The sequence below is a fragment of the Palaemon carinicauda genome, chromosome 4 (genome assembly GCF_036898095.1).
Source record: "Palaemon carinicauda isolate YSFRI2023 chromosome 4, ASM3689809v2, whole genome shotgun sequence".
Lineage (NCBI taxonomy): Eukaryota > Metazoa > Arthropoda > Malacostraca > Decapoda > Palaemonidae > Palaemon > Palaemon carinicauda.
This window is the reverse complement of record NC_090728.1, coordinates 149,549,296-149,566,981: the sequence shown is the minus strand read 5'-3', so window position 1 is coordinate 149,566,981 and position 17,686 is coordinate 149,549,296. Positions and strand designations below refer to the sequence as shown.

At 41.6% G+C, this 17,686-nt stretch overlaps 1 protein-coding gene across 4 annotated transcripts in view; it reads right to left on the bottom strand.

Annotated features, from left to right (window-relative positions):
* LOC137640109 (CREB-regulated transcription coactivator 1-like) overlaps nt 1–17,686 on the bottom strand; it is a 272,709-nt gene that overhangs the window by 114,416 nt on the left and 140,607 nt on the right. For all 4 annotated transcript variants that reach the window (XM_068372574.1, XM_068372577.1, XM_068372576.1 and 1 more), the window contains exon 5: nt 807–924. In XM_068372574.1, the coding sequence (XP_068228675.1) occupies nt 807–924 (118 nt within the window). The remainder of the gene's footprint in view (nt 1–806; nt 925–17,686) is intronic.

Below are 17,686 nucleotides of genomic sequence, written 5' to 3'. Positions count from 1 at the left end.
AACGCTACAAGGAATAGCGCGCTCGGTTGACATACAGCGCCATCTAGATACTCAGTAGTGGTACGGGAGGAAGGGTACCTTGATAACGGCTCCCCTTCTATTTTGCCACTTTCCCCCTCGAAGCGAAAACTCTATTCGGGATGAAGATTGCTATGTGTCAAATCAAGATATACGTCCCCTGATTTATGCGATATCCTTAAGAGAAATTTTAAGGATATTCACGCCAGGAGTTAGAATTCTGGAGACCTAAAGGTAAATTCTCTGGGAATATCACTGTAGTCAATTATCCCTTAGGAAGCTACTTATAGGAACCTGGTCAAATATCCCTTAGCAAGCTACTTATAGGAACCTTCCATCAGGACGACATGGTTATCTCACCCAAAAATACATTTTTTGCTTCGCTCAAAATCCGCTTTTACCAACAGATATTCCAAATCTTTAGATATGGTAGATATGTATAATTGGCAGGGGTAGAATTATCACAATCAAATTAACACACTCATCAAATGCAGTATTATAAAATTTTACCCCCAATGGAAAAAAGAACCTCTTCTAACTATCTTTTATAATAAAAGATAGCCTACGAGGTCAAAAATAATTCTCTTAGCATATAATTCAAATAATTTACGAAAAATACCCTACGGGTTTGCACCTCCATAGGCATCAAGGTCAAGTAAAGGGAGATTTTAATGATTGCGCATCATATTATAATCAACTATGATGAAAGGAAAGAATGGTGTTACATATTTAACGCATGTACTTTGTAATGGCATATGTCATCTCAAAATCAAAATGGGTTAACTTACGTCGTGGAATCTCCAGGAAGCGTCAATTCACAGCCTGACTTTGGCCTGAGTTGCAGATCATGTGTGTAAAACTGCATCCCAAAACCTTGATCAGTTCGCATTTCTGCTGGCGCTGAAACTGTAAACAGAAAAAAAGAAATGTCATACTATAATACTGAGCCGATGTTGATCATATTACATGAATATATCAGAATTGTAAAAACCAGTCTGAGGATTGTCTAAAAGCCTATTGATTATCTTAAAGATCCCCGAACTAATGTAACTTCCCATAATGGTGTAGCAGAGCTGTGACCCTATTTCTCCCCCAAATATTATCAGTTTAAATCCTAATGATTATAATCATAATGAAGTCACCTGACTTTGTTCACAAAAGCATACATTAACTACAGTAGATATATGTTAGTGGGATGAAAAAATAAAAACTGTCAACATCTAAACCAAGTACAAGGTACTCTAATTACTTTAGTTCAGCCTCTTTAAGAGTGGATAAAAATTAGTGAGCTATGGAAGTAGAATACCAATTTATTTTCATAGAACAATAACCATTTTGCTTTCACTGGTCGTACCTATGTACTTTCATTATGATTCTTACCTCTTTACATAGCCAAAATACAAAATAAAACTTTAATGATAATATTTATTATTTCTATACTCACTTGAGGTTTGTATGGCTTCCTATTTGAAGCTCGTTAAGTATCAACGTCGATCATAACAATCAAGTTTCCATTCATCCCTCAATTCAATAGTCTCCCCTAATATACTATTGTGCCCATATTGCAGCGTATGGCAATGGCAGTGATGTGGGTAAGTCATTTCAGTACTGTACACAAAGTAAAAATGCATTCAACAAGCACCTAACAACACTAACCAGTGGGGTGGCAAGGGGAAATGATATGAACCTTAGGCAAGTATAGAAACAATTGTATTACCAAATTCAATTTATACTATTTGGCAAAATTTCACACTAAAAAAAAGGGGGTAGAGAAAAATACGAGAAAGAAAAGACTAATCTAACCAAATACCCAAGCCTAAATATTTACAGCAACATAACAGCCAAGACTCACATCAAATTGCAAGATACTTCATAGCTCACACTGAAAGCTATATAGAAACTGTGTAATACAGCACAAATCCAGATTGAGAGGTGCAGTACTGTACTAGATAATAAGTAGTCACAAGGGCCTATAAACCAACACGGTAATCAAGTATAACAAGGATTTATCAATAAAGGTAAACCCATACCGCGGACTCCTTTTTATATCGCTGGTTTCTGAGGGCCGATAAGTTTGATATTTTTCAGATTTTATCCTTTTTTGTCATAGTCACTTCTAATAATTAATAAAGTAAATTACAGTAATAAAAAAATAACAAATTTAGTTCAGTAACAAGAATGCAATTTACACAGTTTGTATAGGTTGTCAGGAAAAAGAAAATGCAGTCTGTTAGGTGACAATGAATTACAAATCCACATTGAAAACAGTACTATATGAGGAGAGTAATCTAGCTGGTCCAGATGATTTCATACAAGGCACACTATTGGCCAGTAGAGGAGACAATCAATAAGAGCACGCTGATCAGTATCTTAGCCGCTGATTGGCTGTCGGACTCTAAGATGACCCTCAAGCATCCCACAAAATCCAGTCTGCTTCTTCACATATGTACGAGACATTGCTCTGCACCTTTCTGTGTTGTGCGATGTTTTATTAGTTTATATTTTTTGCTAAGATTGCGAATTGCTTTCAAGCACTACAGTGCCAGCTAAACGTTCTGCACCTTCTAAGATTTCTAGCACTACACCCACATGTCTGAAGATGCTTACTATAGCAGAGAAGATGAAATTCCTTAACATGCGTAAGAATGGGAGAAGCTACGCGAACATAACATATGTCGCCATTACGGCATCAATGAATTTACCATTCATTATACAGTACAGTATTAAGAAGTACCATAAGAACATAAGAATAATGGGAAATGTCACTTTCAATAGGACAGCGAAAACAATGGTAACTTTCCGCAATTAGGCCATCATTAGGTTGGAGTTTACGTACCTTTAATGGTGAGTGTTTTGATTTCATTTTTTCTTTTATGCATATGTAAGGATGTGTCTACAGTAAATGTAAGTTTTTTGCTTAAAACATGTTTAAATGTGCATCCTGTAATGGTTTATATGTGTTAGGAGGGTTTATAAAAGCTTAAATTTATAACGATAATAAAATAGGAAAAATTGGCACTTGGCAAAATAGATTTGGTACGTCATTGAAGTGCTCCAGAAACCCATTACAAAAAAAATTTCTCAATATATTAAGGGAAGTAGCCACACTCACATCATGTGCCTGAACCTTCAAGTCTCTCTTCTGACAAGTATCCAATACCACATGAGCTTCGGTTAATAAACACCTAATATGAAAGGACATACCGTAGCATTTCTTGGAGAGAGAATGCTCTGGCACTCTACCGCCACAAAACAAATTAGGAGCCTTTTCCCTAATCAGTCAAAAAAAAAAACTATCTTCTGGTGCACAACCCACCTTTCTCCCTAACAAGGGAATTGGAAAAAGTATGGAACACTTTTCATCTTAAAATAATTCTTCTCCCAAAAGCTAAAGAAGAGACAAAACCATTTTCTCAATAAAAAACCCCACATTGTTTGGAATGAGTCTGCTTCTCACTAATGTAATAGCTTAGTTGAAGGTAGTAGGTTGGCCAGGGCACTAGCCACCCGCTGAGATACTACCGCTAAAGAGTTATGGGGTCCTTTTGACTGGCCAGACAGTACTACATTGGATCCTTTTCTCTAGTTACGGTTCATTTTCCCTTTGCCTACATATACACCGAATAGTCTGGCCTATTCTTTACATGTTCTCCTCTGTCATCATACACCTGAGAACACCAAGATTATCAAGCAATTCTTCTTCTCTCAAGGGGTTAACTACTGCACTGTAATTGGTCAGTGGCCATTTTCCTCTTGGTAAGGGTAGAAGAGACTTTAGCTATGGTAAGCAGCTCTTCTAGGAGGACACTCCAAAATCAAGCTATTGTTCTCTAGTCTTGGGTGTTAACATAGCCTCTGTACCATGGCCTTCCACTGTCTTGGATTGGAGTTCTCCTGCTTGAGGGTACACTTGGTCACACTATTCTATCTTATTTCTCTTCCTCTTGTTTTGTTAATGTTTTTATAGTTTATATAGGAAATATTTATTTTAATCTTATTACTGTTCTTAAAATATTCTAATTTTCCTTGTTTCCTTTCCTCACTGGGTTACTTTCCCTATTGGAGCTCCTGGGATTATAGCACATCCTGCTTTTCCAACTAAGGTTGTAGCTTAGCAAGTAATAACAATAATAATAAAAGGGCCAAGGCTGTAAGATCCTTGAGGGACACCCCTTCCAAAAGTTCAAAATGTGGACTCTTTTTTTTCAAATACAACCAAATACCATATATAGACCTGACAACCAGTTTCCTAATAGCAAAAGACCCGAAGACATCAGCGATAATACCCGAGAGGATAAATCCAGCCCAAATTACCTGAGAAATGTATCAAGAATGGACATATAACCCTTAATAACCAAAAGGAAGTATCCTTTCATTGAACAGAAAATGCAACAACTTGATAACATTGTCAAACTTGTCCTAGACATTGAAACATTCTGAAGACTGTACCAACTAAATTACACATGCTACAGTCTCTGATACATATTATTGATAGATTACCTCTTGGAACCTGAGATAGACAGCCTAAAGAGCCTAAAAAATTCTTTTTCTATGACTATACAGTAAACAGTCTCAATGCGCCTAGGTAAATGGCTCATGAAACAAGTTGTCTGAGAAGATTGGTCCTTTTAGGCATCCTTCATGGGCAATCCAAGAACACATAATAGATCAGTGAACCAGTCTCTTTGAAGCCCCAAAGACCCCCTCTAGTTGGCATTCGTAGTGTATTAAAGCCAACACTTCTTGTTGGCACGGGCCTTTCACTAGGGGCTCCAGTAAATTAGCTTGAGCTGCCTGATCTGTAGCAGGAGCTAGGTTAGGTAATTTATTGATTCTAAAACTATTAAATGCTTTTTTGGGAGACAAGGCATCAACAATAAACAGGAAATACCATTAGTTGATATCCCTGCAACCTGAGACATAAATCTATACACTTTATTTGCAAAAATACTGGAAAATCAATTGTGATGCATAAGTTGTCTTGGGAGAACCGCATAAGATAACATTGAAGAATAAACACACATTAGAACTTACCAAAGTAATTTCTTTTAGAACATTTCTGCAATATTCTTTTGTAAAACCTGAAACGGGGATTCATCATACACCACTACTTACTAGCTATTATCTACCTTGCCTTCAACATCTCTGCCTGAGAAAAAACAAGACTTACTGAAAATCTGTGTGCTTGACCCCACAACAATAATATGACAAGCCACATTACTAAAGATGTCACAAAAAATAGTTGAAGAATAAACCTCACCCCATTAAAACATTGCTATTTTTGGATTAAAGTTACCCATCTGCTATCACGGGTGTTACATCTCAAGAAACCTCCCAACCCCTGGAATAGCTCAAAAACTGCAAAGTAAATACTGTACAGAAATCTACTGCATGTTATTTAAATTATTTTTATAATTTTTTCCATCTTTTTTATTATCTTTATGAACTGGAGTGACTTTATAACAAAAGATAAACAAAATATGAATACTATAACATCAAACTTATCTGCCCTCGGAAATCCACTATTTAAAGGAGACCATAATACAGATTAACATATAACACGTTCACAAATCAGCGATGTACTCAGAGTGAAATAGGTGAGCAGCAATATAGAAAAGGAATTACTGTAGAATACTTCAAAATCCTACTATTCTTCTAGAAAATATTTTTCATTTAAAAATTACTTGAATGAGAATTCTATGCACTAAAAATTGTACATTGGAAACTGTCTTAACCTTTTAATTTTTTATATATATATATTTTATCAATGTATAGATGTCCCTTTTACTTAGGTGATTAATTTTCATAAGGAAGTTTTCAATTTTTCCTACAAGTGAATATAAAAATTGTAGGCTATCAAATTCCATATCACTTCATGTTTAAATTCAAAATATTGGTCAATATTAAAGAAAAGCATTAGCCATTTTCTCTGTAAATTCCAAATCTTGAGAAATTTGGCTTCAAAATTTGTTTATAGATTGATTAAATAGACTTTAGTATGGATAAGTATGAGCCTTTAGTAAAAAGATTTTTCCCCACTGGGGATCATAAGGACATAATAACAAGGGCACCAGCCACCCATTGTGATACTACCGCTAGAGCGTTATTGGGTCCTTTGACTGGCAAGACAGCATTACATTGAATTCCTCTCTCTGGTTATGACTCATTTTTCCTTTGCCTACACATACACCGAATAGTCTGGCCTATTCTTTCCACATTCTGTCCTCATACACTTAACAACCCTGAGCTTCCCCAACAATTCTTCTTTGCTCAAGGGGTTAACTACTGCACTGTAGTTGTGCAGTGGCTCCTTTCCTCTTGGCAAGGGTAAAATACTCTTTAGCTGTGGCAAGTGGCTCTTCTAGGAGAAGGACACTCCAAAATCAATTCAATGTTCTCTAGTCTTAGGTAGTGTCAAAGCCTCTGTACCATGGTCTTCAACTGCCTTGGGGTAGAGCTCTCTTGCTCTAGGGTACACTCGAGCACATTATTCTATTTCATTTCTCTTTCTCTTGTTCTTTTGAAGTTTCTATAGTTTATATATGAACGATTATTTTTTGTTATTATTCTTAAACTTCTCTTGTAGTATATTTCCTTATCCCCTTTCCTCATTGAGCTATTTTCCCTATTGGGGTCCTTGGGCTTATAACATCCTGCTTTTCCAACTGAGACTATTGCTTAGTAAATAATAATAATAATAATAATAATAATAATAATAATGATGATGATGATGATGTTATTTACTAACCAGTGGTAAGCCCCTTCCCCAAAAACCTTAAAATATCGCTCCAATCACACAAAAATATATACGCAAGAAGTACCAAATGTGCACACGAGCACATGTATTTTTCTGGGCAAATGTTACACTTTCATCATATCTAATTATCATCTTAATTATTGTCTCTGACACTTTATGCATCTTTCAAGATAATCATAACATAAAAATTGTAAATATATAAATATGAAGACAAAGAAATACAAAGAACATACCTTTGTGAGATGTGCAGTAAACATTTATCTACGAATAGCATATACTGTAGACTATAAAAATAAAAAATATGTATAGTCCTCAGGATATCATAGAAAATGGTGGAATTACTGTATATGGGTTACTAAAATAAATAGCTCTCCCTGGAATACAGTAATACCTCGACATACTAGTGTCCCAACATATGAGAAATTCGAGATGCGAGGAAAGTTTCGAGCAAATTTTTGCCCCGAGATACGAGGCAAATTTAAGATACGAGGATACGAGACGGTTCCCTATGCGGCCGCTAGGTGGCCGAGTGTGTGAGAGGCTGCTCTTGAGGACAATATTGCTCGCTCTTTCCCGTCGGATCTCCGTCGCGTAAAGTTATCTCCGAGGATCAGCCGCAGTGTTAGCATTTTTTATGTGTTTTTGCGTTAATCAGTACAGAATTAAGTGAATAAGCAATGGATCCAAAGCAAGCGAGTGGAAACAAGGGTAGTGAAAAGAAAAATGTTATTTTTATTAGTAAAATAAATTTTTGAATATACTTACCCGATAATCATGTAGCTGTCAACTCCGTTGCCCGACAGAATTCTACGGGAGGGATACGCCAGCTATCACAATACTAGAAGGGGGTGTACTCACCAGCGCCACCTGTGGCCAGGTACTACAGTACTTCTTGTTGACACCTCCTCAATTTTTCCTCGGTCCACTGGTTCTCTATGGGGAGGAAGGGAGGGTCAATTAAATCATGATTATCGGGTAAGTATATTCAAAAATTTATTTTACTAATAAAAATAACATTTTTCAATATTAAACTTACCCGATAATCATGTAGCTGATTCACACCCAGGGGGGTGGGTGAAAACCAGTGTACAAGATTAAAGGATAGCTAAGTATCCCGTATTTCATATAATCAGTTATCTCAAAATAACAATGAAATAATAAGTACCTGGTAAGGAAGTCGACTTGAACCGTTACTCTGCCTTTTTTTAAATTCGTCTTCCTTACTGAGCGCAGCGTTCCTCTTAGGAGGCTGAATCAACTCTAAGGTGCTAAAGTATATAGGGCTGCAACCCCTACTAAAGGACCTCTACACAACCTCTAACCCAGGCGCTTCTCAAGAATGAATTGACCACCCGCCAAATCAAAAGGATGCGGAAGGCTTCTTAGCCTACCGTAACAACCATAAAAACAACAATAAAAGCATTCAAGAGAAAGGTTAAAAAAGGTTATGGGATTAAGGGAATGTAGTGGCTGAGCCCTCACCTACTACTGCACTCGCTGCTACGAATGGTCCCAGGGTGTAGCAGTTCTCGTAAAGAGACTGGACATCTTTAAGATAAAATGATGCAAACACTGACTTGCTCCTCCAATAGGTTGCATCCATTATGCTCTGCAGAGAACGGTTTTTATTAAAGGCCATCGAAGTAGCTACGGCTCTCACTTCGTGGGTCCTTACCTTCAGCAAAGCAAGGTCTTCCTCCTTTAAGTGAGAATGGGCTTCTCTAATCAGAAGCCTTATATAATACGAAACCCCGTTTTTGGACATGGGCCTCGAAGGGTTCTTGATTGCACACCATAAGGCTTCTGACTGTCCTCGAATAGGTTTTGACCTATTAAGATAATATTTCAGAGCTCTGACAGGGCAAAGAACTCTTTCTAGCTCGTTACCTACCATGTTGGAGAGGCTAGGTATTTCAAACGATCTAGGCCAAGGACGTGAAGGAAGTTCATTCTTAGCTAAGAATCCGAGCTGTAAAGAACATGTTGCAGATTCGGATGTGAACCCAATGTTCTTGCTGAAGGCATGAACCTCACTGACTCTTTTAGCTGTTGCAAGGCAGACGAGAAAAAGAGTCTTGAGGGTAAGGTCCTTGAAGGAAGCTGACTGGAGAGGTTCGAACCTAGGTGACATAAGGAACCTTAAGACTACGTCTAGATTCCAGCCTGGAGTGGATAGACGACGTTCTTTAGTAGTCTCAAAAGACTTAAGGATGTCTTGAAGGTCCTTGTTGGAAGAAAGGTCCAAACCTCTGTGGCGGAGAACTGAAGCCAACATACTCCTGTACCCTTTAATCGTAGGAGCTGAAAGGGATCTCTCATTCCTAAGATGTAATAGGAAGTCAGCTATTTGGGTCACAGAGGTATTGGTAGAGGAAACTGCATTGGCTCTACACCAGCTCCGGAAGACTTCCCACTTGGATTGGTAGACTCTACGAGTGGATACCCTCCTTGCTCTGGCAATCGCACTGGCTGCCTCCTTCGAAAAGCCTCTAGCTCTAGCGAATCTTTCGACAGTCTGAAGGCAGTCAGCCGAAGAGCGTGGAGGTTTGGGTGCAACCTGTCTACGTGAGGTTGACGTAGAAGGTCCACTCTTAGAGGGAGAGTCCTGGGGACGTCGACCAGCCATTGTAGTACCTCTGTGAACCATTCTCTTGCAGGCCAAAGGGGAGCAACCAGCGTCAGCCGTGTCCCTTCGTGCGAGATGAACTTCTGAAGGACTTTGTTTATGATCTTGAACGGTGGGAATGCGTAAAGGTCGAGATGGGACCAGTTCAGCAGAAAAGCATCCACATGAACTGCTGCTGGGTCTGGAACTGGGGAACAGTACAAAGGAAGTCTCTTGGTCATGGAGGTGGCAAACAGATCTATTGTCGGCTGACCCCACAAGGTCCAAAGTCTGTTGCACACGCTCTTGTGGAGGGTCCATTCCGTGGGGATGACCTGATCCCTTCTGCTTAGGCGATCTGCTGAGACGTTCATGTTGCCCTGAATGAACCTCGTAACTAGGGTGAGGTTTAGACTTCTTGACCAAATGAGGAGGGCCCTTGCTATCTCGTATAGGCTCCTCGAATGGGTCCCTCCTTGCTTGGAGATGTAAGCCAAGGCTGTGGTGTTGTCGGAGTTCACCTCCACCACCTTGCCTAGCAGGAGGGACTTGAAGTTCAATAGGGCTAAATGAACTGCTAGTAGCTCCTTGCAGTTGATGTGGAGCGTTTCCTGTTCCTCGTTCCACGTTCCCGAGCACTCCCGTCCGTTCAAGGTCGCGCCCCAGCCCGAGTCCGATGCATCCGAGAAGAGATGAAGATTGGGGGTCTGAATCGCCAACGATAGGCCCTCCCTGAGAAGGAGATTGGTCTTCCACCACAAGAGAGTGGTCTTCATCTCTTTGGTGACTGGGATTGAGACTGCTTCGAGAGTCAAACCCTTGTCCCAATGAGCTGCTAGATGGAATTGAAGAGGGCGGAGGTGGAGTCTCCCTAGCTCGACGAACAGGGCCAACGATGAAAGGGTCCCTGTGAGACTCATCCACTGTCTCACCGAGCAACTGCTCCTCTTCAGCATGCTCAGGATGCAATCTAGGGCTTGGCTTATCCTTGGGGCCGATGGAAAAGCCCGAAAATCCTGACTCCGAATCTCCATTCCCAGGTACACAATGGATTGGGAGGGAATGAGCTGGGACTTTTCTAGATTGACTAACAGACCCAGTTCTTTGATCAAGTCCAAAGTCCAGTTGAGACTCTCCAGACAGCGACGACTCGTGGAGGCTCTCAACAGCCAGTCGTCTAAATAAAGGGAGGCTCTGATGTCCGATAAGTGGAGGAATTTTGCTATATTCCTCATCAGATGCGTAAACACCATAGGAGCTGTGCTTAGGCCAAAACACAGGGCTTGGAATTGGTAGACAACCTTTCCAAAAACGAATCTCAGGAAAGGTTGGGAGTCTGGATGAATAGGAACGTGAAAGTAAGCATCTTTCAGGTCCAACGAGACCATCCAGTCCTCCTGCCTGACCGCTGCTAGGACCGACTTCGTCGTCTCCATCGTGAACGTCTGCTTGGTGACATAAGCATTGAGCGCGCTGACGTCCAGCACCGGTCTCCAACCTCCTGTCTTCTTGGCCACCAGAAAGAGACGGTTGTAGAAGCCCGGGGATTGATGGTCCCGGACTATAACCACTGCCTTCTTCTGTAAAAGGAGCGACACCTCCTGGTGCAACGCTAGCCTCTTGTCCTTTTCTTTGTAGTTGGGAGAGAGGTTGATGGGAGATGTGGTCAGAGGGGGTTTGCGGCAGAATGGTATCCTGTAACCCTCCCTCAGCCAACTGACAGACTGGGCGTCTGCACCTCTCTTCTCCCAGGCTTGCCAGAAGATCTTGAGTCTGGCTCCTACTGCTGTCTGGAGAGGAGGAGAGTCAGTTTTTGCCTTTAGAAGCCTTGGAACCTTTCCTAGACTTGCTCCTGGAAGAGTCTGGACGGGAGCTTCCTCGGCTGGGGGCTCTACCACGAAAGGGCGGAATAAACCTCGTAGCAGGAGTATCAGCCACTGGGGTGCGATAAGTCCTGGGGACTGAGGTAGCAACCTTAGTCTTACGAGCTGATGAGGCCACAAGATCATGGGTGTCCTTTTGTATCAGGGCCGCAGACAAGTCCTTAACAAGCTCTTCGGGAAACAGGAACTTAGAGAGCGGAGCGAAAAGGAGTTGAGACCTTTGACAAGGTGTGATGCTGGAGGAAAGGAAGGAACAAAGCTGCTCCCTTTTCTTAAGCACTCCTGACACAAACATTGAAGCAAGCTCGCCAGATCCATCCCTAATAGCCTTTTCCATGCAGGACATTAAGAGCATGGCTGAGTCCTTGTCCGCAGGGGAGGTCTTCTTGCTAAGGGCCCCCAGGCACCAGTCTAGGAAATTGAACATCTCAAAGGCTCTAAATACACCCTTAAGGAAGTGATCTAGATCGGAGAAGGTCCAGCAAACCTTAGAGCGCCTCATTGCTGTTCTACGAGGAGAGTCTACCAAACTTGAGAAGTCAGCCTGGGCAGAGGCAGGTACTCCCAAGCCTGGTTCCTCTCCTGTGGCATACCAAACGCCCGCTTTAGAAGTGAGCTTAGTCGGAGGAAACATAAAGGAAGTCTTTCCTAGTTGCTGCTTAGACTGCAACCACTCCCCTAAAATTCTTAACGCTCTCTTAGAGGACCTTGCAAAGACGAGCTTAGTATAAGTAGACTTGGCTGGCTGCATGCCCAGCGAAAACTCAGATGGCGGAGAGCGGGGGGTAGCAGAGACAAAATGGTCTGGGTATACCTCTCTGAAAAGAGCCAATACCTTACGAAAGTCAATAGGAGGCGGAGAAGACTTGGATTCATCCATGTCTGATGAGGGATCCAGGTGTGCAGCCTCATCATCAGAAACCTCATCACCAGAGTGTAGCGAAGTGAGAGGTAAGGTATGCTGAACAGCAGAATCTGCACGAGCGGGAGCAAAAGCGCTTGTGGTTTCATCCTCAAGTCTCTGTTGAGGCAACACCTGAGGCTCAGGCTGCAAAGGCTGGTCAAAAGAAGTAGCAGAAGGTAGGCGCATGGGTGGAGGAGGCTGACTCCTGGCATGAGTGTCTTGACTCAAGAGTTGCGCTTGCTGTAAGGTTGGTGGATGCGCAGTAGCAGGTTCCTGAGGAACGAGTTGAGGTTCCTGAGGTGTGAGCTGCGAGCGTAGAGGTAGTGGCTGCGCAGAACGCAGTAATTGTCTCGCGAGTTGAGGTTCCTGAGGCGCAAGGCTAAGGTGTTGAGGCTCTCGCCTTGAGGAGGGTTGAGGTCGCTGCAGCGAGAGCTGAGGAGCCTGCCTCATGGATGGGAGAGGTTGTTGTACCTCAAGAGAGTGTTGCCTCACTGGTGGAACCGCAAGTGGAAGCGGAGGAAGTAAGGTATAAGCTTCCTGTTCCCATTGCTGAGGTTGCCTTAAGGAAGGCGGAGGTAGCTGCACACCGCTGGAAACTGGCAACTCAGTACGTGGTAAGGTATCCTGAGGAGCCTCAACATCGTACGCCTGGCAGACAGGACTGCGGTTAGGCGGAGCGATCGCAGGAGGAGGTGTAACCTTCTCAGCCTGACACTCTCGCATCAAGACCGCAAGTTGTGACTGCATGGACTGCAGTAGAGTCAACTTGGGGTCGGCAGACACTAAGGTCTGCTGAGGCAAAGCCTTAACAGAAGAGATCTGTTGCGGCAGCACCTTACTCCTCTTACGAGGTGTGCATTCAACTGATGACTGCGGCGAGTCAGAGCTGATCCAATGACTGCAGCCAGGTTGTAGAGCTCTTGAGGTCTGGACTCTGCGTTTGAGAGGTCTTGAGACCTGAGTCCAACGTTTCCTCCCTGACAATTCTTCAGCAGACGAGTAAAAGACGGGCTCAATCGTCTGCGGGTGGGAGTGACGGTCTCTGGAAGACACGCCCGCAACCACCGAGGATACTTCTGTGCGCCGATCAAGGCCTGCCGAACCCTTTTGCCCTTCGACATTGCTTCTCCCCTGGGCTTGGGAGCTTGCAAGAGGTCCCGGACTGGGAGGACGACTGGCACGCACAGAAGTACCCTCACGCACCACACTGACACTGACACTAGCACTTGGCACTGCACTGACACTAGCACTCGTCACAGCACTGGCACTATTACCACCCACTGCACTCTTGACCTTAAGTTCCTTGACTTCGGCCATAAGAGACTTATGATCACTAACCACCGACTCCACTTTGTCACCTAAAGCCTGAATGGCACGCAAAACAACAGACATATCAGGTTGAGGGCAAATAGTAGGTTCGGGGGTAGCCACTACAGGGGGAGGAAAAGGTAGGGGATCATGAGGTGAGGAAAAAAGTGAAGAGCGAGAAGAACTCCTCCTAACTCTCTCTCTCTCTAACTTGGTTGAATACTTAAGAAATCGGACAAAATCAAGTTCCGAAAGTCCGGCGCATTCCTCACATCGATCTTCCAACTGACAGGGTCTTTCCCTACAGTCAGAACAAGCGGTGTGAGGATCTACCGAGGCCTTCGGAATACGCCTATTACAAGACCTACATCGTCTATGGGGTGGGGCTTGTGAAATGTCAGACATCTTGAATCAAAGAGTTAGCCAAGTGGGGATTCCAAATCAAGCAAAAAGATCGTTAACCATTAATCAGAACTAAATAATAGCTATCTAAGCTAATATAGAAGTTTTCCAGTAAAGCGACAGCCGAAATCTGAGAGAAATACTTCACCAAAAGCCGTGAAAATACTCCAAGATCATAAGCGTATCCCAGAACGTCTTGCCGGAAGCACGACAGAGGAAAAATTGAGGAGGTGTCAACAAGAAGTACTGTAGTACCTGGCCACAGGTGGCGCTGGTGAGTACACCCCCTTCTAGTATTGTGATAGCTGGCGTATCCCTCCCGTAGAATTCTGTCGGGCAACGGAGTTGACAGCTACATGATTATCAGGTAAGTTTAATATTGAAAAAGCGTATGATGACAATTGAGATAAAGCATGAAATAATCGAAAACATGAGAGTGGTGTACGAGTGACTGAGCTGGCTCGCCAATATGAGAGGAGTACATCTACAATATGTACCATCCTCAAGCAGAAGGATGCTATAAAGAGCACCAAGCCTTCCAAAGGACTAACCATCCTTTCCAAGCTGCTCAGTGATATTCATGACGAGATGGAGAGGCTTCTTTTAATATGGATAAAGGAAAAACAGTTATTGGGAGATAGCGTGACCGAGACGATCATCTGTGAAAAGGCCACCGGAATCTACGATGACTTGAAAGGAAAGCAAGCAGCTAAGAAAGGGGAGACTTCGACGCCAGCGGAAACCTTCAAAGCCAGTCATGGCTGGTTGGATAATTTCAAAACATGGACTGGGATATACTCAGTTGTGAGGCATGGGGAAGCAGCAAGTTCAGACTCGAGCCGCAGCGGACTACGTCAAAACTTTTGCCTCAGTTATCGCAGAACAAGGATACATCCCCCAACGTGTTCAACTGCGATGAAACTGGCCTTTTCTGGAAGAAGATGCCCAGGAGGACATTCATCACGGCAGTGGAGAAGAGACTACAGGGCCATAAACCCATGAAGGACCGGTTAACTGTAGCCTTGTGTACCAATGCCAACGGTGACTGTAAGATCAAGCCACTGCTGGTGTACCACTCAGAAAACCCATGTGCTTTCAAGAGCCAAAGGATCTTGAAAGAAAAACTGCAAGTGATTTGGCGCGCTAATGCTAGAGCTTGGGTTACGCGGCATTTCTTCACAGAATGGGTTACAGTGAACCCTCGTTTATCGCGGTAGATAGGTTCCAGACGCGGCCGCGATAGGTGAAAATCCGCGAAGTAGTGACACCATATTTACCTCTTTATTCAACATGAATATTCAGACTTTTAAAACCTTCCCTTGTACGTAGTACTGTTAACAAACTACCCTTTATAGTACAGAACACTTAATGCATGTACTACAGTACCCTAAACTAAAACAGGCACAAATATTAAAGGCAATTTTATATCATGTGTTTCCTAAACACGCTAAAAAGCACGATAAAAAATGGCAACCAATGTTTTGTTTACATTTATCTCTGATCATAATGAAGAAACAAACTGGAGGTAGAGCTTTGCTTATTACCCAGACATATTTCCCATACTTTTCCCTTAGAACTACATCACATCTTCCTACTTTATATATATATATATATATATATATACATATATATATATTATATATATATATATATATATATATATATATATATATATATATATATATATATATAATATATATATATATATATATATATATATATATATATATATATATATATAATATATATATATATATATATATATATATATATATATATATATATATATATATATATGTGTGTGTATACTGTATATATATATATATATGAGTGTGTATATATATATATTTATATGTATACACATATACATACCTACATATATACATACATACATATACATAAATACATGCATACATATATATATATATATTACTGTATATATATGGGTTATGGAAAAAATCCGCGAAGTGGTGAATCCGCGATGGTCGAACCGCGAAGTAGCGAGGGTTCACTTTATCTGTGCTTTGGTCCAGCAGTTAAAAAATATTTGGCCAAGAAAAGCCTCCCAATGAAATGTATCCTGGTTCTCGACAATGGCCCTGGTTACCCTCCTGGTCTCGAAGAGGACATTCTCGATGAGTACAGGTTCACCAAGGTCTTTTATTTCACGCCCAACACCACGCCACTCCTCCAGCCCATGGACCAACAAGTAATCTCTAACTTTGAAAAACTGTACATGAAGCATTTGTTCAAGAAATGCTTCAATGTCACAGACAGCACCAATCTCACCCTTCGTGAATTTTGGAAGGAACATTTCAATATCGTCCATTGCTTAAAAATTACTGATGATGCATGGCAGGGTGTCACACGAAGAACTCTTAATTCAGCATGGAAGAAATTGTGGCCAGCTTCCGTCGTTGAGAGGGACTTTGAAGGGTTCGATACTCCAGACCCTGATGAACCCGTGTCTCTTGGAAAGTCCATGGGGCTGGAGGTAGATGAGGCAGACGTGGACGACTCTGTCGAGGAGCATCAGGAAGAGCTCACGACAAAGGAATTGATCAAGCTCCAGGAGATGCAACATTCAGAGGTGTTGCAGGAGCTCAGTAGGGAGGAGGAGTTGGATAAGGAGGACCGCCTTTCTACGAAGGAAATCAGAGACATGTTAGCGAAGTGGCAGGAGTTTTCTTATTTTATGGAAAAGAGGCACCCGGACAAGTTGGCATGTAGTCGTGCGTTAGCCTTTTGTGACGACACTTGTGTATGTCCTTTTTGTAACACTTTGAAGGGGAGACAAAATAAATCATCCCTAGCAAGGCTCCTTTTAAAAAGGCCGGCAAAAAGTGAAAGTGAAAGAGAGTCAAAAAGAGCCAAGCCAGAAGTGATAAAGTAAAAAATGAAAACGAAAACAAAATTAGAATCCAATTTAGTGTAACGTAAGATTAACATTTTTTTCTAAGTGTGTGTACAATAAGCTAATTTCATTTAATTTAAATTCAAAGTTTAAGTTATGTTACGTAGTCTTACAAAAGTGTAGCGTACCGAACGTGTTGCCATCAAGTCTCTCTTCTCCCCTTTCTCTCTACCTCCTCCTCCGCACACACCGCCATTAGCCGCTACTGCCCATCTCGAAGGTGAGAGTTCCATAATAATGTCACATTTTATTGCAGATCATAACCAGTACATAGGTATTTGTTATTTTGTGAGTGTAGGTTGTGAATTAGAACAATTAAAAACAAGTTTTTTCCACTGTAATATACTGTTTTTAGGTGTTTTTCCAGAGGGTGGGAACGGATTAATTTTTTTATAGTTATTTTATATAAAAAAGAATCGCTCCGCGATGCGAGCGAATCGACATACGAACTCGGGTGCCGAAACGCATTAAGCTCGTATTTCAAGGTATTACTCTATTCTAAGAAAACGTAAATGAATAGGTAATCGGGTCAGAAAGGGGTTGCATATGAACCGGGGCATTCTTGCATAAATAAAAAATACTTTCGTCAGGGAAAACTATTTGAAATTTGAAATATAAACATTCTCCCAGCCGAAAATGCAATAACATTAATCACCAAATTTGTAAGTCAGAGGCTGGGAGTTGCACTAATCAAGCACACTTTACATTAGCACCTCTTACTTCTTGAATTTATCCCATCCTCATTTTTGTCTCATGAGGCGATTCTTTTTTTTTTTTTTTTTTTTTACAAACCATCCCATTACTAAATTTGCCAAACCAAAATATCAATTTGCATTTCTTCCTCTGAATTTGCCATTACAACAATATCACCTAGATACAGTAGCCTATATAACCC